This window comes from Diabrotica virgifera, chromosome 9 (genome assembly GCF_917563875.1).
Source record: "Diabrotica virgifera virgifera chromosome 9, PGI_DIABVI_V3a".
Lineage (NCBI taxonomy): Eukaryota > Metazoa > Arthropoda > Insecta > Coleoptera > Chrysomelidae > Diabrotica > Diabrotica virgifera.
Window position 1 is genome coordinate 44,455,340 of NC_065451.1, and position 27,434 is coordinate 44,482,773.

Genomic DNA, 27,434 nt, shown 5'->3' on the forward strand with positions numbered 1-27,434 from the left:
GTTGTTAACAAATAACGATTTTCACTTATTTTGCAGTTTGCTTAGCAACAAATTAACTTTTTAATTTTAAAAAATCGGCATTTTGAAGGTTTTTAAATGTTTTAAAAAATTTAATTTTTTAATTTTATGTCAACTATTTATCTTTTGAATAGAGTGCAAAAAATCGAAAAAATCACGATTTTTGCACTAAATTGTTAATAATTAAAAAACGGACGCGAACTATAGGCAGGAAACAAGTAGGTTTTCTTCCTATAGGTATACAATAACTTAAAAAAGTAGTCAGCTACCTGGATCTTTAGGTCTCCCGAAAAAATCCTTATTACTCTAGACTACTACTATTGACCAGCTGTTCAACATAAAACAAAAAATATTAGCTAAAGCCCGAGGGCACGACATAGATGTCTATCAAATCTTTGTAGATTTTCGGGTTGTGGGTAGAAATAAATAAAATAATGTAAATAAACTTACAAGTCCTGATGATGTCCATAAACAACTGACGTATTTCTGTAAAAGAAAATAATGTCAATTTTCAAATAACTCTTAATATGCTCTTAATATACTCTTTGAGAAAGTAACGTATGTATTTTTAAAATGGGGATACTTAAATGATCTCAAACATTTTATATTTAATGGGTCTTACTCTATCAATCACAAGGATACTGGGTGTTTTATATATTTTGCCAACTTCTAACTTGGTTCATAGTTTTTTAAACACACTGTATATTTTCCTTATATTTGGTGTACCCGAATATTCTTGAAAGTGTGTAATTGAATAATTTATTTATAATTAAGGGCATAGGCGAAAATGTCACTCTAATGTGTTTTAAATTTTTTTTCGAATCCCGAGAAAACTAATAAGCGTTTTTGAAAAATTTAATCGCAGAATAAAAGTCTTCCTTAAAAATCGCGCTCTTCGGGAAGGCCAAAAGTCCCTAAAAACTTCTATAGTATTTATTTTAATAAGTTGTAGGGGTGAAAAAGAAGAGAAAATTTATTGTGATTTTTAATTTCAATATCTCATTCAAAAGAAAGTTTTTGGTTTTTTAAGGGACTTTCGGCCCTCGGTAATAATGTAATTTTTCATTCTGCGTTTAAATTTTTCAAAAATACTTATTATTTTTAAGTGATTCAAAAAAAAATTAATGCATTTAAATATCATTGGACTAAGATAAAAATATTTAATCTAAATTGGTAAAATCTTAACATTTCAGTATTTCTTTTTATAACGCATGACACAATTCATTGATAATAAAAAATAAAAATATAAAAACAGCGAAAATTTACAGGAAATACACTGAATTTATTGAATTAAATAAATTCCGTACATTATTCTCTTTGTGTTAATTAATTTAATTAAAAAAAAATTGTACTCCCTGTATAAATATTTATGTTAATCTTTATATTGCTGAATAGATAATTAAATAACCTGTCAAAAGAGCTAGTAAACGACCCCTAATCTCAATAGATAATCACAGATGGATAACGTTACTAGTGTGATATACAAGGTGTCTGGTAAAGAATACGCCATAGCTTAACTTTAGATTCCCAAGCTTAAAATAGATCAATTTAAGCTAACTTACCTAAATACGGAAGTTGATAATAACCGAAATACAGGGTGTCAAAACTAAACGTTTACCTTTTATTCTTGAATATTTCCTGACGGGCATGGGAAAACAACACAAAATTTGGTAGGCCGGGTTTTTTTGGGACGGGAAATCTAAATTCGTCACCAAAAATAATGTATTACCCAGAGGGCACCACATACGTATTTTAGAACTCATTTAATACGTTCAATATTTTTTATCTCCCACTTTAAATTCTACTTACTTATTGAATTAATACTTTCATTCTATAAATATGTAGGCTGGTAAAGTATGATATGTAGTTTGGTAGGCCGGGTTTTTTTGGGACGGGAAATCTAAATTCGTCACCAAAAATAATGTATTACCCAGAGGGCACCACATACGTATTTCAGAACTCATTTAATACGTTCAATATTTTTTATCTCCCACTTTAAATTCTACTTACTTATTGAATTAATACTTTCATTCTATAAATATGTAGGCTGGTAAAGTATGATATGTAGTTTGGTAGGCCGGGTTTTTTTGGGACGGGAAATCTAAATTCGTCACCAAAAATAATGTATTACCCAGAGGGCACCACATACGTATTTCAGAACTCATTTAATACGTTCAATATTTTTATCTCCCACTTTAAATTCTACTTACTTATTGAATTAATACTTTCATTCTATAAATATGTAGGCTGGTAAAGTATGATATGTAGTTTGGTAGGCCGGGTTTTTTTGGGACGGGAAATCTAAATTCGTCACCAAAAATAATGTATTACCCAGAGGGCACCACATACGTATTTCAGAACTCATTTAATACGTTCAATATTTTTTATCTCCCACTTTAAATTCTACTTACTTATTGAATTAATACTTTCATTCTATAAATATGTAGGCTGGTAAAGTATGATATGTAGTTTGGTAGGCCGGGTTTTTTTGGGACGGGAAATCTAAATTCGTCACCAAAAATAATGTATTACCTAGAGGGCACCACATACGTATTTCAGAACTCATTTAATACGTTCAATATTTTTTATCTCCCACTTTAAATTCTACTTACTTATTGAATTAATACTTTTATTCTATAAATATGTAGGCTGGTAAAGTATGATATGTAGTTTGGTAGGCCGGGTTTTTTTGGGACGGGAAATCTAAATTCGTCACTAAAAATAATGTATTACCCAGAGGGCACCACATACGTATTTCAGAACTCATTTAATACGTTCAATATTTTTATCTCCCACTTTAAATTCTACTTACTTATTGAATTAATACTTTCATTCTATAAATATGTAGGCTGGTAAAGTATGATATGTAGTTTGGTAGGCCGGGTTTTTTTGGGACGGGAAATCTAAATTCGTCACCAAAAATAATGTATTACCCAGAGGGCACCACATACGTATTTCAGAACTCATTTAATACGTTCAATATTTTTATCTCCCACTTTAAATTCTACTTACTTATTGAATTATTACTTTTATTCTATAAATATGTTTACTTACAAAAGTTATACTATATTCATTTCGCTAACCTGAACTGTTTTCGAGATAAATACATTTTAATTCTGCGGTGCAACATAATTTTTTGCATATCATTGTAGTTACACCCGAAAAATAAACCTGAAACCATCATAATTGTGCAAGTTCTCATATTTATGTCATTGCCCCGCAAATGCCATTTAAAATAATTTGCGATACATTTTTTGAAATTATTATTGTTTCAAATTTATATTTCGGGTGTAACTACAATAATACTCCAGCCTGTGGGTGAAAAAAAGTGATATAATTCAGGAATTTTTGAAACCTATCAGGTGTTGTAAAGGACGATGCCAGGAATAACTTCTACTAAAAGGTAACCAAAAATATTGTGCGCTTTTTTTTATTGCGATTTTCATTTGTTAAATTTGCAATTTTTAAAGATTTTTAATTTTGCAGCTTAAGATATTGATTCTAGAGAAAAACTTTTTAATAGAAAGTTGTAGTAAATTAAAAAACCTACAATTTGAGCTATGGTAAGTTTAATTTAGTTTATTGGTTATTGCAAAACAGCCTGCGAAAAGTCCAAAATGGCCGTTTTTTACAATTGCGGTATTTATTGTACAAATTTTCTTTTTTAATTTTTTAAACCTTTAAAATGAATATCTTTCAATTCCAAACATAAAAAAAATTGTAAGGCCGGATTAACGAATTTGTTGCTTAGATATTATAAATTGTTTATCCCAAGAGGTCAAATGTCGAAGGCTATAACTTTTTGAAAAAAAAAAATCGTAGAGAGTTGGTAAAACATCCAATGTCCTTCTAAATAGTTATATTTTCATATTATGATGTAAATAAATGCGTAAAACATTTTTAAACCTCTAATTTATGGGTTTGAAAATAAGGGGGCAAATTTCTTTATAAACATTTAGAGCTGAAGCGGCCCTGTACATCCTATGAGTTTTTAACTTACATATTATTGTTGCTGAAGACGAAACGAAGATTTAAAAAAAATAAAAAATTTCTACGACCAACTGAAGCCGAGCTAAATGTTGGGTTTGAAAATAAGGGGGCAAATTTCGTTATAAACATTTAGAGCTGAAGCGGCCCTGTACATCCCATGAGTTTCTAACTTACAGATTATTGTTGCTGAAGACGAAACGAAGATTTATAAAAAAATAAAAATTTTCTACAACCAACTGAAGCCGAGATAATTGTTTCTTATTTCTTAAATCGTAGTGCCTTTATTTATAACAATTAAGAAATTATTTTACAGTCATTGAATAAAGAAAGACTTATATTATCTTAAAATAAAAATTAATATAAAATATAGTTATATTTAATTATTAAAAATTATTTTTAAAATCGGTGATTTTGCGAGCGGCCGAATTTTGCAAATCGCCCGGCTCGCTTCAAATCCGCGAGGTCGGAAAATTTGTACGTAACTTGTTTTAAATTTTGACCGAAAACAATTTAATAATATTACCATTATAATATACAGTATATTTACCACTGTATTTGTTTTTCTTGATAAACTTTTATATGTGAAATCTCATTTTTGAAGAAATAATATTACAAAAATGATACATATATTATGAAATATATAACTATATTTTTAATTTTTTCATTGTTATATAAATATAATAATAATAATGTTACTTCTTATTATACAATATAACACTTTTTCTTCTTATAGTGACTATCCGTTTTGGATGTTGGCGACCATCATGGCAATTTGGCAAACCCCATTTGGAAACTGAGAACCAGGAAGGCGAAGGATTACCTTGCTAGAAAATTTACGTACGTCGTTCAACACAACAACTACAAATCTTTTTAGAGCAGCAGTATGGATTTAGTGTGCAAGTACAGATTGCCATGATGGTCGCCAACATCCAAAACGGATAGTCACTACAAGAAGAAAAATTTTTATATTGTATAATAAGAAGTAACATTATTATTATTATCTTTATATAACAATGAAAAAATTAAAAATATAGTTATATATTTCATATAATATATGTATCATTTTTGTAATATTATTTCTTCAGAAATGAGATATCACATATAAAAGTTTAACAAGAAAAACAAATACAGTGGTAAATAGACTGTATATTATAATGGTAATATTAGAAAATTGTTTTCGGTCAAAATTTAATACAAGTTACGTAAAAAATTTCCGAGCGCGCGGATTTGAAGCAAGCCGGGCGATTTGCAAAATTCGGCCGCTCGCAAACGCACCGATTTTAAAAATAATTTTTAATAATTAAATGTAACTATATTTTATAATAATTTTTATTTTAAGATAATATGTCTTTCTTTAGCCCATGACTGTAAAATAATTTCTTAATTGTTATAAATAAAGGCACTACGATTAAGTAAAAAAAGAAACAATTATCTCGGCTTCAGTTGGTTGTAGAAAATTTTTTATTTTTTTATAAATCTTCGTTTTGTCTTCAGCAACAATAATCTGTAAGTTAGAAACTCATAGGATGTACAGGGCCGCTTCAGCTCTAAATGTTTATAACGAAATTTGCCCCATTATTTTCAAACCCAAAAATTAGAGGTTTAAAAATGTTTTACGCATTTATTTACATCAAAATACGAAAATATAACTATTTAGAAGGACATTGGATGTTTCACTAACTCTCTACGATTTTTTTTTAAAAAGTTATAGCCTTCGACATTTGACCTCTTGGGATAAACAATTTATAATATCTAAGCAACAAATTCGTTAATCCGGCCTTACAATTTTTTTTGTGTTTGGAATTGAAAGATCTTCCTTTGAAAGCTTTAAAAAATACAAAAAAATTATTTGTACAATAAATAACGCAATTGTAAAAAACGGCCATTTTGGACCTTGCGCAGGCTGTTTTGCAATAACCAATAAACGAAAGTAAACTTACCATAGTCCAAATTGTAGGTTTTTTAATTTACTACAACTTTCTATTAAAAAGTTTTTCTCTAGAATCAATATCCATACTGCAAAATTAAAAATCTTTAAAAATTGCAAATTTAACAAATGAAAATCGCAATAAAAAAAAGCTAACAATATTTTTGGTCACATTTTAGTATAAGTTATTCCTGGCATCGTCCTTTACAACACCTGATAGGTTTAAAAAATTCCTGAATTATATCCTGAAATCGACCTATTTTTCACCCACAGACTGGAGCAGCGGTTCTCAACCTTTTTTGCTCAGCGACGAACTAATGTACTCCTTACAGATTCGCGACACCCTTATATGTACAAATTTTTGCTAGTGGTAGGTAAGTACAGATGAATATATTAAGCATATTATTTTTTATTTCGTAAGAACATAACAAGCAAAAAACAAAACAGAAAGAATACATAAAATTAGTGTGAAATTTGACCCTGATGACTTTTGCAAAGTATATCTAGGCGAGGACGAATTGTAGACAGACACACTCTCAGCTCGCTGTCCACATCAAGGAGTCGAGACCGGTAGCTAGATTTTATATTTTTCATAGCAGAAAATGCAGATTCACATAAGTACGAGGTCGAAAACGGCAGTAAAAGGGATACTGCTCTCTTTGCTAATTTTGGGTATTCATTCTTAACTGAAATCCAAAAAACATCCGGAGCTACTTCACTAAATTTTGATTTTAAAACTGTGTCAGAATACACTTCAATAAGTTGTTCCTTTTCAGAATAGGTTAACTCTGCCTTGTTTACGTTGTTCTCGTCAAGTGCAATCAATCATTCACAGTTAGCACTCAAGACAGAGGGAAAGTATTTAGTTATCCCTTCTTGCAACTTACATAAGTGCTCTTTCGTGCTCTCCTTTAGTAGAGTCTGTTCTTCAGATTTCAAATTAATTAAAGTTATAGAGGTTTCGGGAAAAGCAGTCAAATCGTTTTTTTCTATAACCTAGTTCCAGAATGTAAGTTTTTTGGAGCAGGCACTTATTTTATCAGTTGATGATATTATGGTTTCCTTTCGTCCATGCATCGTTGCATTCAAAATGTCAGAAAGGTGAGCCAACTTAGCACACCAAAGAGGTTTTTTAAGATTTTTACAAAAATCACTTTGGCCATCTTCTGTTTTAAAAATTCGAGTAGTTCGTCTTTAAGTTCTAAAATTCTGTTTAGTATTTTTCCTATAACGTGGTATAACGTGGTATATACCTAATAGTTAAAAAAAATGGTTGAATGCATGATTGGTATATTATAACAAGTAAAAAATATAAAAAAAAATATCGTATTCGTAAATCTCGCGACACACCTGATAGGTTCTTGCGGTACACCAGTGTGTCGCGACACGGTGGTTGAGAACCGCTGGCCTGGAGTATAATATGCAAAAAATTATGTTGCATCGCAGTTTAAACTGCGTTTATCTCGAAAACGGTTGAGTTTAGCTAGATTCTTTATCTAGATTATTTATATTGAGTAGTATACCTTTTTTAAGTAATATAAAGAGAATAAAAGTTACGATTCAAAAAGTATGTAGAGTATGTAATAAAAAAACGTATTACATGAGCGCTGAAAGGCGTGTGTAAGCCCTCTGGGTAATACATCATTTTTGTTGGCGAATTTAGATTGCTTGTCCCACAAACCTTTGCTTACCAAATTTCGTGTTGTTAACCCGCCGTTACACGCGTCTTCTATTCGGACGTGGTTGCACGCGTATGAGCGTCGCCCTCACCTACATAAGTTCGACTTATTTCGAAGAAGAATGAATGTCAACATGTATAAATATAAAATGGGTTGTACTCACATATTATAGAAAGTAAAAAAACCTATACAGAAGTAAAAACGTCAAATTGTATTTTGGTATAAAATAGTTTATTTAAAACTTCTAAAAGTCATCCACATGGATTGCAAAACGTTTTCGTTCTGAACAGAACATCTTCAGTGCATTCCGCAAAGTAGTTGTAACTAGCACACCAATGAAGGTGGTAACTTCAAAATATATGGCTTACATTATACCTTATGATAAAATATTATGACTACAAGTCGATGTTACTAGATTAAATGACTTGGATGACTTTTAGAAGTTTTAAATAAACTATTTTATACCAAAATACAATTTGAAGTTTTTACTTCTGTATAGGTTTTTTTTTTAAACTATGGTATACAGCCAACTATTGTCTCGTATAAGTCTCGTATACCAACTTTTTTTATTAATTTAACAAAACAAAAGTAAAAATAATATACATAGATCAAAAGCAAGTTTTCTTAATTTTCAATTTCAGCAAGCCACTGAAGAAATTAACGTTCTTTACGGGAATTAATTTTACTAAAAATATAAATTATAATTAACAACTGTTCTGAAGCTATTTCTTTGTGGTATTTATGTAATTAACTATTAATATTTTGTATTTTGATAAAGACGTCCGAGGTGGAATTCGAAACGTCAATAAAATCAATTTTTTAAGTTAAATTGTGGCTTATTTCCCAATTAGAATAGGTAAATTTAAAAATGGGTTCTTAACCAGTGGCGCACCTAGAATTTTCCTCTGGGGGGAGGGGGGTTTAGCTTGGGCACCGAAAGTTTTTTGTATTATTTGTGAAAGACAAGTTACATTTTCCTACTTTCTTTTATATATTATTCTATATGCTCTGGGTGGGCTTCTAACCCCTAAACCCCCCACTCGGTGTGCCACTGTTCCTAACCTAATCCAAACAATAATATTTTAATTAAACCTACCTAAATATTAAATAAAAACCTAAAAGTTTCTTTGAGATAACAGAAACGTGATTTCACCGTGATTGCACGCGCAGTGAGGAATTCCCTCACTTGAAGAGGGATGTCTCTTCTTTCAACTATCACACAGCACACTGACCGCCAGAAATATTCTATAACCTTTTCATACCCTCTCATGAACCATGCTAAAGGCATTCCTGGGTGCTTAAGTTTATCGTATTAGTTTACACAATTTCGTTGGTTATAAACCAATATGGTGAGGGATTCCCTCATAGCGCGTGTAATGGCGGGTTAATGCCTGTCAGGATATATTCAAGAATAAATAAAATAAAATAAAAGTTTAACTTTGACACCCTGTATAAATCGACCTATTTTAAACTCAGGAACCTAAGGTTAAGCTATGTCCCATTCGTTACTAAACACCCTGTATGTATATGCGAAAAAAATCATAATTTAAAAAAAAATCGACCTCTTTTGGGATTTATTTTCAAAATCACCCATACACGAAAAAATTAATTTATTCCCACTTTTACGTATTCACTGTATAGTATCTTACCTTTTCGCTAACTGTAGGATTTTTTAAATTTCCTGCCTTCATTAAAGCAATTTGTGCTTCATTACACCCAGATTGAGCTAAACAAGTAGTATGCAGAGATTTCGTCAGTGCCAATAATTTTGGGCTAAATTCCTAAAAGAAAAACATATTAATAAGCCTAATAAAAAATAATAAATTAGATGGTCTAATAATAAATTGGTCACATCCTGTGTAGCCCGGCGTATCTACCAACAATGTGCACTGAACAATATCATAGAGCCTCAACAGAAAGGATGCGCTAATGTTTCCATGGGTTGCAAAGAACAACTTATCATCGACTTAGTCATTTCTAATCAAGCATATTCAAAAAAGAGGAACTTATTTACTGCCTTCATTGATTACAAGAAGGCTTTTGATTCAGTGCCGCATGAATGGTTTATTGATATATTGAGAATATATAAAGTCGATGATAATATAGGGACCTTTTTACAGCATATAATGACAGAGTGGAAGACTAGAATTCACCTTCAAATACCTGGTGAAAATAACATGGAAACCGAAAATATTGCAATCGGCCGGGGCCTGTTCCAAGGCGATTCGTTAAGTCCCCTGTGGTTCTGTCTAGCTATGAACCCACTATCTCAGCTATTGAACTCCACTGACGCAGGTTTTAGCATCAAAAATAACAACAATGTGGTGGCGAAGCTTAATCATCTGTTGTATATGGATGATTTAAAATTAATGGCTTCCACTCGAAACCAAATAGATGAGGTGCTAAGAACTGTAGAATCCTTTTCAAATGATATTACTATGCACTTCGGGCTAGACAAGTGCCGTGCTTTAGATATAGTCTGAGGAAAAGTTCACGCCGGAGGATTCGATATGCAAAATGGCCAGAACAAGCGCGGAAAATTAACCATAAGCAAATGAAAACTGAGATAACTACTGAGGTTATACAAAGGGTAAAACAGCTGCTTCGTTCACACCTTAAGAGTAGAAATTTGTTTAAGGTACTAAACACCTACGCATGTTCCGCGCTTAGCTATTCGTTTGGAATTGTTAAGTGGACAAAAACAGACAGCGAATCTTCAGCGAAAAGTAAGAACACACCTCAGAAAAGTACAAAAACACCATCCTAAAAGGGCAGTAGAAAGAACAACATTACCACGGAATCTAGGAGGAAGAGGACTTATGGATATAGGTGAGCAATTAGATAAACAAATTGCTAATTTAAGATCTTGTTTTCAGATCAAAGCTGATACATCTACCCTACATCGCGCTATTTGCGCAGTAGATGACACAACACCGACCAAACTGAGGGAACCAGAAATGCGTATAAATCACCCCACTAAAGACGAAAAAATGCGTACCTGGATGGGTAAACCTCTGCAAGGGCGACATCTCAATGAGGTCAGCCAAGACTATGTCGACAATACAGCGTCGAACTCTTGGTTGACATCAGAAAAGATGTTCCCTGAAACGGAGGATTCATTACTGGCCATTCAGGATCAGCTTGTACCAACCAAAAATTACGTGAAATATATCATCAAAGACTCTCAGGTCCAAAACGACAAATGCCGATATGGATGTCAAACCCAAGAATCCATCCATCTTACAGGGGGCTGCCAGACATTTGCTGCAACTGAATACAAGGAACGGCATGACGCAGTGGGAAAAATCCTTCATCAAGAGATAGCTATCAAGCTGGGACTTCTCCAAACGGACCATCTCCCATATTATCAATAAGTCCCTGAGAGTGTGCTTGAGGATGGCAACTACAAGCTCTACTGGGACCGCACTGTGCTCACAGACCAAACAGTGGCATATAATAGACCAGATCTCTTACTAGTTAATAAATTAACAAGACAAACAACACTAATAATTGATGTGGTGGTACCTGACAACAATAATCTCCGTAGTAGATTACTGAAAAGATCGCCAAGTACAGAGATCTAGAACTTCAAATACGAACACAATTCATAATGAAAAGTACCCATACGATACCTATTATTATGTCTACAACTCGAGTGATTCCAAAGAACCTCCTCGAAAGCATAAAAAAGTTGGGTCTAAATGAACATCTTTACAAGACCATGTATAGAGCTGTACTTCTCGCGATGGCCAGAAGTGTACGAACATTTTTGGGAGATAAACCTGCATACCAAGTCACCTAGGGCTCGATAACATGGAAAGAGTCCCACCAGAGCTCAATCCTTTTGATACCGTAGGTATCTGGGATCATTCAATTTTCCCCTTAGAGGGAGTGTGAGCCGAATTGCTAAATCTGGTGCCTAATAATAAGAGAATGATACAAAACAACAACTGCTATACACAATTAAAAAGAGAAAAATGGCATACCAGGGGCACCTAATTAGAAACGAAAGATACCAGTTTCTGCAAACCTTAATTGAAGGAATAATCGAAGGAAGAAGGAGAGTGGGCAGGAAGAAAATGTCATGGCTCCGTAATGTCAAACAATGGACAGGAATAAGAAACATAGGCGACCTAATACATACTGCAAGGGATAGAGAAAAATGGTCAAACTTGATCGCGAACATCCATTAGTGGATTGCATAAGCAGAAGAAGCCTAATAAATAATAGAATATAAAAACAATTGATTGACCGCATTAATTTCAAAACAATTAAAAACTTACAATGGAATCAACACAGATTTCATTAGCGTTCATGTTAAGGCACGATTCAGACATCAACGGCAGGCGGCAGACGGCAACTGCAAGCGGCAGTTAGAGTTGTCACCATAACGAAGTCATTACTTTGCACTATTAATTTGTATTTTTATTGGCAACTGCTGTTCGGCAGAACGTCAGTTATATATATTATCGGTTTATAACGTTCTCCGTCTTCCGATACCCGTTCGCCATTCCTCTCTGTCCGCACATTGATTTACTTGCAGACCTCTTTCATCCATGGCTTTGTTTATTCCTGCCTGCCAACTTTTCCTCGGTCTACCTCTTCTCCTTCTACCTTGCGGTTTCCAGTTTTGTATTTATTTTGGGATTGTGTCTACGTGCATTCTTTGTACGTGACCAAACCATCGCAGTTGTATTTCATTGATTTCGTCATTTATTGTATGTGTGCCCTTCATTATTTCTCGTATTCGTTCATTGGTGACATGTTCTCTTCTTGAGCTTCCTGCAGCTCTTCTCCAGAAATCCATTTCGGTGCCCTCTAACATTCGTTTTGCTTTTTCCTTCATAGGCCATACTTCGCAGCTGTATGTTATGATGCTTTTCACTACGGCGTTATAGATCTTTTTCTTGTTTTGGTTTTTTACCTTCTTGTCCCAGAGTACTGAGTTTAGGAGTGTAATTGCTTTCCTGCCCTGAGTATTTCGTTCTTTAATGGCTCCGTCCAGTGTTCCATCATTCGTGATTTTCATACCCAGGTATTTATATTCGTTAAATTTACTGATTGTTTCTCCTCCTTCTAGTATCAAGTCCTGCTGCATTCCACCGATATGCATATATTTGGTTTTTCTTATGTTGATCTCTAGTCCCCATTTCCTGTATTCCTCTATTAGCTTTCTTGTCATGTAACACATTATATCATCGTAGTCTTGTGCTATTAGTATTTGGTCGTCTGCGAAACAAAGAGTATATAGTGTATGGTCATTTAGTGGGAGTCCCATGTTCTTGCATTTCCGTTTCCAATTTTTAAGAGCTTGTTCTAACTACATATATTTTAAAAAGTGTTGGAGAAAAGCTCCTTGTTTGAGCCCCTTATTTGTCAGAAATCCTTCGGTGAGTTTTTTTCCTTGTTTAATTTCGTGGTCGTGCTGTTATAAAAATTTTTAATTATTTTGATGATTTCTATGTTTATATTTGTGTTCTTAATTGCCTCCCATAACTTTACCAAAGGTACGCTGTCGTATGCTTTTTTCAGATCAATATATACGAAATGAATCTCTTGGTTAACCGCTGTTTTCTTTTCCATGACTTGTGTGATTGCAAAAAGGTGGTCAATTGTAGATCTTCCTGCTCTAAGTCCTGCTTGTTCTTCTGCCTCCATTTCTTTGTATTCGTCTTCTATTCGGTTTTTTAAATTCCTTCCGTATATTTTGCTGATTGTTGGTGTAACGGAAATAACCCTGTAGTTATCACATATTTTTCGATCTCCTTTTTTGTATATTGCTGACATATACGATAATTTCCATTCTTGTGGGACTTCTTTGTTGTCGATGCATCTTTGTAGTAGTTTCCTTATGTGCTCGTAAAGTCTTGGAGTTCCGTTTTTTATTAACTCGGCTGGAATCCCCCCAGGTCCTGGTGCTTTACCGTTTTTTAGTTCGGTACATACTTTCTTAATTTCATTGGCGGATAGCCTTATTGGAGATCCTGTTACTCCTACTGTGTCCTGGGATGGTTCTAATGTTTTGAATTCATTTCATTTTTCTGTCAGTAGGTCGCTGAAATACTCCTTCCACTCATTCGGTGATATTGCAGATACAAGTTCTTTTCCTGTCTCTTTGCGTAGATTTCTAAGAATTTTCCAGCTCTTAATGGATTTCCTACCTCCGATGTATGTATCGATTCGTGTACACTGCTTTTCCCATTTTTTGTTCTTGCTTTGCCTAATCATTCTGCGTACGTTTGCTTGTGCTTTCTTATAAGCTAGTTAGTCTGCTACATCTCTTGTACTCATGTATTTCTGGTATTTTCTTCGCTTTTCTTCTATTTCTGATTCGACTTCTTCGTCCCACCAATAGGGTTTGTTTTTTGTGTTCTTTTCTATCTGTCTTAAGGCTTCTTCTGCGGCCGAGTGTATACATCCTTTCAAGTAGATATACCGTTCTTCTATAGATGCGTGTTGTAGATCTATTAGTTTTTGGCCGAGTCTTCTTTTGTATAAAAGTTTCACACTTTCTTGTTCTAAACTATTTAGGTTGTATCTTATTTGTGCAAAAAAATTAGTATGACTGAATAGGTATTTTGAATACCTTTCAAACGAGGTATCACTTTCCATAAGGTCCCATTTAAAATTATCGGTCACAGTGGCTCTGTAACGTCATCTGTCACTATTACGTCACCTGTCATGACTAGTTAAGAAGCTTACGTCCGTTTATTTGCTTCCTCCAAATTTCAGTATTATAAGTATAGCCGTTCAAAAGATACGAGGGTATAGCCGTTCAAAAGATACGAGGGTATAGCCATTCAAAAGATACGAGGGGGTAAGGACTTTTGACTAGCACTGTTTACTCATGTTAAGTTTTATAATTCGCTCGTTTACCGCTTCCCACGATGTGATCCGTTTACGAAATTTCTTGTGTACCACAATAGATACACCTTTACATGTTCTTTGTTCCTTAGGGACCCAACTATAGAAGTGATCGTAACTGCCTATATTTTCCGCTCCTTGGCTCTTTTTCTTGGTTTTTGTTAGTACCGTGAGGTCAATTTTTTGGTCTTTTAGTTCACTGAGCACTTCCGTTTGCTTTGTTGAGATTCCCTGAATGTTCCGTGTTCCAAATTTCAGTGTCCGTTTTCTTTGTCGAGTTCGTTTCAGTATTTCCATCCTTGTCCAAGACGGTTTGGGTTTTTTAACATTTTTTTATTTTTCCGCGTATCGAGGAGTTAGTCCGATGCCTCAACCCCCAACCTGGAGGGTCAGGATTTGACATCAGAGTGTCCTTCTCTTAGATAGATTGCCTTCGCTACGGCTGAGGAGTTCTATCTACCCCTTTGATCTCATACCAACCCTAAAATCAAGAGGCTGCCACGTCCGCCATCCATACCGTACCGAAGGTGTTCTTTCTTCTCCTCCATGGCATCCGTAACCCTGGAAAAGGGACCCTAAACAGGTACTAGTTTCCCGGGTCAGGAAACCCCTGGAATCTCCGGAGGGCAGGGATTGATTCATTTTCACTGATAGGACTGTCCAAAGGAGTTCCTACCCGCTACCTGGAACGTCAGTTGCTAAGAAATATACAAATTAATAATGCAATGTAATGACGTCGTCCTGGCGACAACTGCAACTGCCGTCCTGCAGTTGCCGTCTGCCGCGTGCCGTCCATGTCGGAATCTTACCTTTAACCTGATGTGCAGTCACCGACAAAATTAACCGCCCACCTTAAAAATGGGTAATTTTTGATGTCTTGAATTTCCTAAACCTACTCTCCGATTTGAGTGATTTTTTTATGTTATAGCTTTATTCTTTAACAATATCGCTGTAATAATATTGTTTCTAGGCAAGTAAATTGTCATTGTATACCGGATCAAACTGTGTATTTTCTCCAAAGTTCGCCACAGCCCGTGGAATATTCTATCATTTATAAAATACTGAAAATACAACCCAACTGTAGCCAACGGGTAATACGACCCGCATGCGTGTCAATGGTGAATATAAAATTCTTAATTATTGTATCTCAATAAATGCACAATATCTACCTCTTAAGACTCACCAAATTTCAGCACCCCTTATCTCGGAAACAAACCATTAGCGGACTTACGTTTACAAAGCAAACTGTCATTATTTTTTCATACAGAATTATATTTGTCATACTTATTTAAAAAAAAAGCCCTGTATTGACGAAAAACATTTTTTTATTATTAAACATAATCGAATGGATCAAAAACAGAATGTTAAGGAAACCTGAGGCCATAGTTGGGTTTTAATTTCAGTATTTTATAAATTCTGGAATATTCCACAGGGTGTGGCAAACTTTGACAAAAAAACACATATTGATTGACTGATTTCTACACCCGGTATACAACGACAATTTACCTGTTTAGCAACAATATTTTTACAGCCATATTGTTAAAGAATAAGGCTATCCACTGCGCATCCGCTAGGAAAAATATTCTAAGGGACATTCGGCCCTCGGTAATAATGTAATCTTTCATTCTGCGTCTAAATTTTTTTTAAATATTTGTTAGTTTTTTCAGGATTCGAAAAAATCAATGCATGTTAAAGAGCATTGAAGCCGAAAGCTTGCACTCATCCACTTAATTATAACTCTTATGGTTAACATTTATCATTGCCTGTTCGTAAAATTAAAGAATTTTGATAAAATTTGTTTTGTTATTGTAATAAACATGTTTTGTTTGGTGATCTTTCCGGGCCCCATTTAAATATGGGACCGAAGCAGGTGCCTCACGTGCCTAGTGGTAAAATCGGCCCTGTTTATTTGGCGGTTGTACTAACTTGTTAAAAAATTATTGTTCTTAACTTCTTTCTTTTGACAACAATTTCAGGAGTGGAAAACTATTTATTGAACTCTCCGACTAACGGTCGTCCTGTAAGGCTAGAAATTTGTCTAGTGATAACTCACAGCACACCAAGGCTAAAAACCATGACCTGGCAGGCATCAGCGGTGCACGTGTATCTACCAGGTGAATCGAAAAGAGCAAATTTAGGGGTTAAAATAAACTTTCTCCTGTAAGGTTTAAATTTAAGTATGTGTTTGAGTAAGTCATTTAGAAGAAATGTGTACAATGACAGGCGATTCTGAAGAGCATAAGACCTTGCCAGGCGAGGGGAAAGATTAGGGGTTTTTCCTAAAATTATTTTTTTTGCATCGAACAATTTTTTTTTAGGTTTTTTGAATCATTCCCAACAGAAAAGGTCTTTAGTGATTTTCCTCTTAAGTTAATATTTTTTGTTATATAAGCGATTGAAAATTTTGGAAATTGCGAAATCGGCCATTTTTAACCCTAAATCGGAAATTTATCTAAAAATTTCAAAGTTGCCAAGGTAGGTAAATATTCTTTAAACATTGATTGATGAAATCTTAAAGAGTTCTTTTGCAATACAATATCGGAAACCCCTTTGTTTTTTAATTGCTACTCAAGCGGGCACGACACTGTAGTATAAGTGAGGACGTTTGAGTTTGCATAAATTCATTATCTCGAGTATGGGCAAATTTCAAGAGAAATCCTAAGACAGATCGATTTTTATTTTTAAATTAGGACTTTTTGGCATATATATAATACTAGTGACGTCATCCATCTGAGCGTGATGACGTAATCGATGATTTTTTAAATAAGAGTAGGGATTGTGTGATAGCTCATTTGAAAGGTAATTTAATTTTTTCTATTCAGTAATATAAACATTAACATAATTATTTATACAGGGTGTACAAAAAAAAATTTTCTTCTATTCGTCAAATTTAATCAAAGTTAATTTAATAAAAAAATTTTTTTTTGTACACCCTGTATAAATAATTATGTTAATGTTTATATTACTGAATATAGAATTAAATAAACTTTCAAATGAGCTATCACACAACCCCTACTCTCATTAAAAAAACATCGATTACGTTATCACGCTCAGATAGATGACGTCACTAGTATTATATATATGCCAAAAAGTCCTAATTTAAAAATAAAAATCGACCTGTCTGAGCATTTCTCTTGAAATTTGCCCATTCTCGAGATAATGAATGTATGCCAACTCAAACGTCCTCACTTATACTACAGTGTCGCGCCCGCTTGATCAGCAATTAAAAAACAAAAAAGTTTCCGATATTGTATCGCAAAAAACTCTTTAAGAACTCACTCATCAGTCAATTTTTAAAGAATATCTACCTACCTTGGCAACTTTGAAATTTTTAGATAAATGTCCGATTTAGGGTTAAAAATGGCCGATTTCGCAAAATTCAAAATTTTCAATCGCTTATATAACAAAAACTATTAACTTAAGAGAACAATCACTGAAGACCTTTTCTGTTTGGAATGATTCAAAAAACCTAAAAAAAATTTGTTCGATGCAAAAAAAAAATTTTAGGAAAAACCCCTAATCTTTACCCTCGCCTGGCAAGGTCTTATTCTCTTCAGAATCGCCTGTCATTGTACACATTTCTTCTAACTGACTTACTCAAACACATTTAAATTTAAACCTTATAGGAGAAAGTTTATTTTACCCCCTAAATTTGCACTTTTCGATTCACCTGGTAGATACACGTGCACCGCTGATGCCTACCAGGTCATGGTTTTTAGCCTTAGTGTGATATGAATTATCACTAGACAAATTTCTAGCCTTACAGGACGACCGTTAGTCGGAGGGTTCACTAGCTCTTAGACTAACTGTTTTAAAATCCTATCGAACATATTGTGAAAAAATTAAAATTGGATAACAGCAATATTATTATGTGCTATAAAATTTTTGTCAACTGTTTGTATCAAAAGTAGTTCTTTATTTTACTGGTTGCTTTTTTTCTATTTATTTTATTTAGCTTTTTATAATTTGTTAAAGTTATTTATTGTACTACTTACTTTTACATCGACTAAACCATATACTGCAGAAAGGCAGATTACTAAAACGCTTGCACCGAATACAGTCTTCATGTTTGTTTGAAATCTAAAACTAAGCAAAAAAGGGACTTAATAGTCTAAGTACGAAGTAAATAAAAAATATAAATGCATTAACACAACAAATTATACAAAAAAATTGTACATAAAAAATCTTAAATCAAAATATAATATCTTTTTTTGATATTCTGCTCTAAATGTTTTCTTATTAAATCAGTCATAGATGAAATACCATTTAAACATAAATCTTGTTGAGATTTGCTACATTTTCTGACTTTGCTATCAATTTTACCACAATAGCTTCACTTTGAAAATACTTGGTAAGCTATGCGGAAGCTTTTCAGATGGCGGTAGCTTTTCGATGAACATTAGGGCGTCATAAGGAGACAAATTCGAATATTCGAACGATGTTAAAGAGCTTTTGGACAGATCACGTGATCAACAGATAAGTCTCCTAAATATTGTAAAAAAAACAGAAAAACGAGTTAGGAGATATTTACAGAGGAGAAAGATTCAAATTTTACGCTTCATAATGGAAGGGAAAGTTCATAGTATTTTGTATTTTGACAACGACCCCGATTTGGGCGTCGAAACGTTATTAAAATTATTTTTTCAATTTGATTGTGGCTTATTTCCCATCTAAATAGTTTATTCGTTTGCTTCATCCAGTGCTTTTTTAAAAATTTGTTCGGAGTAAATATTAAAAAGGAGAGGGGAGAGAACACATCCCTGTCGCACACCTTTTTTCATATCAATGCTCTCTGTGGACGCATTGCCGACTTTTACCCTGGCTGTCGATTCCAGAAGAGACTTGTCACTTGAGCTTAATAACTGAATAAAATAATTATAAACATAATAAAGTATCAGAAGAATGGAAAACAAGACATCTAATCCTATTATTAAATAACGGTGGGAACAGTCAACTAGAAAACTACAGAACTATCAACTTTCAAATACTACCCTGAAATTTAAAACTACAATGTGGCAAGGTCGAATAAATCAGCTCATAAACTTAGTAGATGATGAACAAAGTCTCCGAACGAGAAAATCGTGTGTTGATACAATTATCATAATGTTAGATAAAATTAAGAATATCTAAGGTCAGCATAGGACCAATAATAAAAAAATACATCAAAAAAGGACAATATACAATCAGAAGTAAGACCCGACAGAGATAAATCATAGAGAATACAACAGCTGAAATGAGAATATTCAAAAAATTGCAGGAAATACTTGTCCAGGCAAATAAGGATTTTCTCGGGACACTCAAGGATCCAGGTAGCTGACTACTTTTTTAGTTATTGTAGACCTATAGGAATAGATACCTGTTTCCTGCCTAGAGTTCGCATCCGTTTTTTGATTTATTATTTAACAGTTTAGTGCAAAAATCGCGATTTTTTCGATTTTTTGCACCCCTTTCAAAAGCTTAATAGTTGACATAAAATTACAAAATTTAATTTTTTAAAACATTGAAAAACCTTCAAAATGAAGATTTCTGAAAGTTAAAAAGTTAATTTGTTGCTACGCAAACTGCAAAATAATTGAAAATCGTTATTTGTTAATAACTTTTACTAAAACTACCATAAAACTTTAGTGTCTCACCCAAAGTTGGGTATTGGGGTACTTAGCAAACCTTCAAAATTTGAGACCGACATATTAATTGGTTTAAGAGTTATTTTATTTGTTTATTCCTGAGACCTTTATTTAAAAATAATATAAGACAAAAAATAATGAAGATAGGGCAATTCTGAGTATGTCAAAGGAAAGTAGAAGAGTGATAGTATCAAAATGTGTAAAAAAATAATATTTAATAGTCAAAAATCCTAATGGCAAATTTTTGAAATTTTGTAGTTTATAAACATTTTAAATAACTTTAAAAATATTGTCCGTAGAAACAATATTTTTATATTATATTCAAAAAGCTAGTATTTTAACACGAATTTTCAAATAAAAAAATATGCTTGGGTTTTGGGACAAAGTTAGCCATGTGTTTTGTTTTTAATTCACAGCTAATTTGTTTATAATAATTAAGGAATCTCATTAATGCTATTTTAAAGAACGAGATTTTTATTTTTTGCTAAAAAATTTGCACAAACATTGTACCTTCACAGCACCCTCTACGATTTTTCAAAAATGTAGTTCAAACTATTACTAGGGGGAATCTACAGATCCACCGAGTTAAAATATCGAAAAAGCAATTTCAAACTAATATAATTTTCTGTATCTCCTAATCAACTCAATGGATTTTAATCTTTCTTTTTTTAGTCTGTATGTAATTTATAGGTACATTACAAATATGAAATTTGTTAATAAGTTTATTAATTAATAAAGAGTCTGCTTTGTTTAAACAATTTTTGAAAAAATATTTTTTCACAAAAATCTATTTGTTTTATCATAATAGTAACATTAATGATCACAGAAAAAGTTAAATTACACTTTAATAAATAAATGATTTTTATTAGATAATTATTTATTGCAGTTAATTTATTTATTATAGTATACCTTAACGTTTTCTTTTTTTTTGGGAAAAAATTATTTTTTCAAAAATTGTTTAAACAAATTAGACTGTTTATTAAATAATAAATGTCTAGACAAATTGCATATTTGTTTATGTACAGAAAAATTACATGCAAATTAAAAAAAAGAACGATCAAAATATATTAAATAGATCCCGAAATATAGGAAATTATAGTAGTTTTAAGCTGCCTTTTTTAGTTTTTGAATTCATGCATTTGTCGGCTCCCAGCTCCCCCTTCACTTATCACAACTAATCACCAATTGTACTACATTTTTAAAAATTTGTGTAAAATACCAGCTTTACTAATAATATTATTGTATTATTATATAATATTATTTACATATTATGTAAGATGATTTTTTCTTGGGACAATATTTTTAAAGCTATTCTAAATGTTTATAAACTACAAAATTTCAAGAATTTGTCATAAGGATTTTTGACTATATTAGATAATTTTTTATCCTTTTTAAGTACATTTTGATAGCATCAGTTTTCTATTTTCATTTGGTATACGCAGAACTGCCCTATCTTCATAATTTTCTGTCTTATGTTATTGCAAAATAAAGGTCTTTTGGATAAACAAATAGAATAACTCTTAAACTAATCAATGGCTCTGTCTCGAATTTTGAGGGTTTGATAAATACCCCAATAGCCAACTTTGGATGAAACACTAAAGTTTTAAGATAGTTTTAGTAAAAATGATTAACAAATAACGATTTACATTTATTTTGCAGCTTGCGTAGCAGCAAATTTACTTTTTAACATTCAAAAATCGGCATTTTGAAGGTTTTTCAATGTTCTGAAAAATTAAATTTTGTAATTTTGTGACAACTATTTAGCTTTTGAATAGAGTGCAAAAAAACGAAAAAGTCGAGATTTTTGCATTAAATTGTTAATAATTAAAAAACGGACGCGAACTCTAGGCAGGAAACAGGTAGGTTTTCCGCCTATATGTCTACAAAATCTAAACAAGTAGTCAGCTACCGGGATCTTTCTGTGTCCCGAACATGGTCTATTTCTGGTTATTTCTCTGGAGTATACGCCGAGAGACCGAATGAGGAGTGACGAGACCAGAACATACATAATATAATATACAGGGTTGACCGTAAATTGAAAAATAGCCTGAAAAAATCATAGCAATAGAATGCGAACAGAAGAGTCGTTAAAATAGCAAGAGAAAAATCACTAGGTGGTAAAAGAAGTATTGACCGACCAAGCAAAAGACTGATTGAGTGGGTGAGTGAGTTCCATAGAAGCAAGACATGCAAAATTAATAGCATGAACTAAAAAGAAAAACGATAAATAATGCTATAACTAACTGTAGAAGTGAACAAACCGCACAACTCCGCAAACGAAGCTGGATTAGTTATGGTTGTTAAGAAAAAGCGACGAAAGCAAATTACAGGTTATGGCAAGGGAACAAAAGCGGGGATTTTGGCAGTTACTTGAGTCAGATTATCATATGGGGAGAAACCTGGTATCCTGCAGATGTACCTCTGCCATATATTGGCTCTTAACACAGGGAAGTTCATTAAGGTGGGCACGGAAAAAAAATCTATCCTTAAAAATACTTGAAATAGTCAGATTAAGATAAGGTAAGTTAAGTACATGCAAAAGAGTGTATATTTCAAAAATCTGACGATTTGAACGGGGCGTAAGGAAATGGGTGAGTAAAAATTTCACAAAAAAAGCGAATATTTGGCGAAATGAACATCAGATCGAAAAACTAAAAAAATACGTCTTCAATATTTTTTAAAAATCTGCCGAATTGTACTAAACATGACCCCCATGGAGAGGGGTGGGGGTAAATTTAAAATTTTAAATACAAACCTCGCAATATTTCGCAATATGCACATCAGATCGAAAAATTGCAAAATACACTTTCAAAATGTTTTTGAAAAATATCGAATGGTACCAAACATGACCCCCCCCCCACGGAGGTGGGGTGGGGGTTACTTAAAAATCTTAAATGGGACCGCAAATTTTTATTGCAGATTTGGATTCTTTACGTAAAATTAAGCAACTTTTATTCGAGTCATTTTTTCGAATTATGGATAGATGGCGCTATAATCGGAAAAAACGATTATTGGAAATGGAAAATTAAATTAAAAATGGAAAATCCCACTAAAATGGAAAAATTTACTTAACTTTTTTTGGTTTTAGGACCTAATAATCACAACCCACTAGGTCCCAATAACGCTCGAGTGACTGCAAATTTAGCATACTTTGCTCCCCTATCATTAATAAGCATGGAGAAGTATTCAGATTGAACAATTCAGCAAACAAAATAGAAAAAATAAAAACTACAAAAAACTATCATTAGAATGCTAAAAACTTTATTTTCCTAAACATTTGGTCACAAAACTAAAAATTCTTTGAAGGTAAATTAGAAGCAATACCCTTTTTGTCACTGCTAAGTAGGTAGTACTTAGTCTTATAAAAATGTTCAAAAGAAACCAGTAGTGGGCGAAATAAATAAGTAAAAAATATTTGACCACACACTTGATTTCACAATATTTACTTCTAACTACTATAATGTACTTATATACACTAAATATATTTATATTTATGATCAGTATGTTTTAAAATATAATGGCAACAAAATTTAAAAAACTTATTAGTCCATGTGGTGAGACCACTCCCATTTGGAAAAATTTCTGATTCGGTGTATTTGTGGATTCCTATTCAAAAATGTCCCCTTCAAACAAATATGAAGGGTGCCGGGCGGAATTTTTGGGCAGAAATTGTTTAAACAATTGGTTATTTTATTGATCACGTTTTTTTTGCTCGGAAACATATATTTTTAAGTTTCGTGGGTCATTCTAAACAAGAAAGGTATCTTGTAAATTTTCTCAAAAATTTACAGTTTTCGAGTTATAAGCGATTTAAAATCTGAAAAATGTGAAAATACGCATTTTCGAGGCTTAAAAACTCATATTTAAATTAGTATTTTTAAGGTTGCCATATACTTAAATTGAAGTTTAAACATTCATATTACAGATTCTGAAGAGTGATCGTGTCTGACCTTAATTTAAATCGTTGTTTTAATTGTTAAATATGCATGTCCATCCGATTATTTTGCCGGTGTGGCGCGCTCTATTCTGAAAATCTCTTATTTTCAACCGAAAAATACTTTTTTGTAGATTCTTTGGTACATTCTAAATAAAAAAAGTGTCTTGACATTTTTCTCAAAAGTTAACAGTTTTAAAGTTATAAGCGATTTAAAATCCGAAAATGCGTTTTTTTGTCATTTTTGGGAATTTAAATCGCTTATAACTTTAAAACTTTTAACTTTTGAGAAAAATGTCAAGAAACTTAATTTATTTAGAATATCCCAAAGAATCTATAAAAATAATTTTCGTAGAAAAATAGGAGATTTTTTAAATAGAGCCCGCCGCACCGGCAAAAAAAATCGGATAAACATGCATATTTAACAATTAAAAAACAACGGTATAAATTAAAGTTAGACGCGATCACTCTTCAGAATCTTGAAGCTGAATGTTTATCCTGCAAAATAAGTATCTGGAAACCTTAAAAATACTAATTTAAATATAAGTTTATAAGCCTCGAAAATGCGTATTTTCGCATTTTTCAGATTTTAAATTGAAAACTCTAACTCGAAAACTATCAATTTCTAGAAAAATTATAAGATACTTTACTTGTTTAGAATGATCCAAAAAACGTAAAAATGTATATTTTAGAGCAAAAAACGTAATCTTTTGTGTTTGTTTAAAAAAATTGTTTAAACAATTTCTGCCATAAATTCCGCCCGGCAGCCTTCAGATTTGTTTAAAGGGGACATTTTTGAATAGGAATCCACAGAGAAACCGAATCAGAAATTTTTTCAGACGGGAGCGGTCTCACCACATGGACTATATAAAGCTGGCCACTCACGGTACTGCAGTATCGTTCGACAAGATCATCGATGATATCAATTCTGCAGTACCGCAGCAGACAGGCCAGTCTGTCTGCGGTCAAACCCTACGATTTCGTTGGATACACGGTCACACACGATAAAAAATTTTGCTAACTAGTGGAATTCGACAAAATTGAACGACGCTGCAGTACCTACTGTGAGTGGTTGGCTTAAGGAATATAATATCTACAATCGGTTTGAATAACGACCAATCATCAATGAAGATAAAAAATCGCAATAACGAATACACTTCATGAAAATTTATGTAGCTCAACGTTAAAAAACTAATTCAGCAATTACTTGTATTAAAAATTGGAAAAAAATATCTGAGAAAAATAGAATATTGCAATTCAGGAAAATCTGAAACTTATATTACGGCTTATATATAGAAAAATATTTTACTCTAGTAATTTTAACTATAATACAAAAAAAACTTCAATTAACCATGATAAAATAAAGTATCTTGTAGTATGATTTTATCATTCTTACCTTTTACAAAATATGGACAACAGTCAGGTACCTACAGAAATACTACCACACTCTTTCAAAAAGTGATTAGCACGACCTTTTATTAGTTTTGTTAATTGATAGTTAATGAGACTAAAGTTTCCAATATCACAAAAACATTAGGGCCATTATTTGCAAAATTAGCCAGGTCACTTAATACTATACCTGTTTTTAACTTAAGGTGACAATCAGATCAATGGCGTAGCCACCCCATCTGAGGTCCGTGGTAAATTCATTGGATGAATTTCATTTATAAGAAAAACGATCAGATTGTAATTTAATTTTAATAAGGAAATGAGATAGTTATTTACCAACAGTAATTTTGTGTATATTTTACTTAAATATCTAATATTCAAAATCATAGGTAATATTACAATTACTGTGAGGCATAAGGTTGGGATTTGGGATACAGAAAATTATGCTCATTTTCATACTTGATTTTTTCGTGAACAGATTAACGCATTCCGCTATTTTTTTTATTTTTTTATTTTTTTAGATTTTTATTTGGCATTTCCACAGTTGGACTAAGGTTTTCTCAAACATCTTTTTTGTACTTAGTTATACCGGGTGGTACACCTAATTATGCGCTGCATAATTTGGAATGGGGTGTGAAAGTTAATGGAATTCTGATAAATACAATCAGATATGCAGACGATACAGTTAATTTAAGTGATGATATGAATGGATTACAACACCTTTTAAATGCCATTGACACAGTGGGAAGAGAGTTTGGCCTAAATATAAACTGTTCAAAAACAAAATACATGGTATTTAGCCGTTTGGCCCATCAATATTCACGGTTATATGTTGATGGTCATATAATTCAAAGAGTACCCAGTTTTAAATATCTTGGTTGCCATATTACTGAACAACTAGATCCAGATAAAGAAATAAAATGTAGAATCGAGATAGCCCGCACGACATTTTTAAAAATGAGGTCATTCTTCTGTAATGATACCTTGCAAATTCAACTTCGAAAGCGCATGATTAAATGCTACATTTGGTCAGTCCTCTTGATTGGCGTCGAAGCATGGACATTAAAAATATCCACCATTAACCGTTTGGAGGCCTTTGAAATGTGGCTGCACAGACGTATACTGAAATACCATGGACGGCTATGCTGACAAATGTGGCAGTCCTTAAGAGAGCAAATGCTACCCGCGAGCTGCTTGATGACATCAAATATAGAAAGATGGCCTATTTTGGACACGTAGTAAGGGGAGACCGCTATAATATTCTTCAACTTATTATGTTGGGTAAAATCGAAGGACGCAGAGGAATTGGTAGAAAGCAGGCCTCTTGGTTGAAGAATATTCGGGAGTGGGCAGGAATAAAGAAAGCATAACACCTATTTAGAATAGCTCGAGACAGAGAGAGTTTCGCCATGTTAATCGCCAACGTCAAGGGGACTTGATAGGGCACGTTAAGAAGAAGAATACCGGGCGGAAGAAAAGAAATGAATTTCTTATGTTTAGTTTAAGACACCCTGTAGGAAATACGAGGTACAAATGTGAGTATACATTAGAATTTTATTATAGTTTTGTCTTTTGTTAACATTGGGATTTTTTAATTTCCGTAATATCTCAAGAAACAAAGAAAATATACGATTTTATTCTTTAACATGTTGTGTTTTAAATGAAACAAACGTTTGAGACACCCTGTAAGAAGGAAAAGGTAGAAATGTAGGTTAGGTATATTGAAATTATATTTAAGTATCATATAGGTATCTTGTGAACATTTTATTTTCTTAACTTCTGTGACATCTTTAACAACAAAGAAAGTAGACGGTTTTACTGTTTAATTTGTCTTTTAACTGACCACATGCGATGCGTTAGGAGTTGAGGAGGCATGTCTGATTATGCCACTAAGATGAAATTATTTCCTAATATAATATAGTGTAAAAGGAACAGAGCGTTCAAAGAAAAAATCTGTATAATGTACCTCCCTATGTTTAAAAAACCTCTACGAAGACACCAAGTCCGTA

At 32.8% G+C, this 27,434-nt stretch overlaps 1 protein-coding gene across 1 annotated transcript in view; it reads right to left on the reverse strand.

Annotated features, from left to right (window-relative positions):
* The window catches only part of LOC114327822 (uncharacterized), a 56,871-nt gene extending 31,355 nt beyond the window's left edge, over positions 1 to 25,516 (reverse strand). Inside the window, exons 1-4 of the mRNA XM_028276530.2 lie at positions 25,433 to 25,516; positions 18,474 to 18,564; positions 9,264 to 9,395; positions 469 to 504 (exon numbers count right to left, since the gene is read on the reverse strand). Coding sequence (XP_028132331.1) covers positions 469 to 504; positions 9,264 to 9,395; positions 18,474 to 18,545 — 240 coding nt within the window. The 5' untranslated portion in view covers positions 18,546 to 18,564; positions 25,433 to 25,516. The remainder of the gene's footprint in view (positions 1 to 468; positions 505 to 9,263; positions 9,396 to 18,473; positions 18,565 to 25,432) is intronic.
* Between the last annotated feature and the right edge of the window lie 1,918 nt (positions 25,517 to 27,434).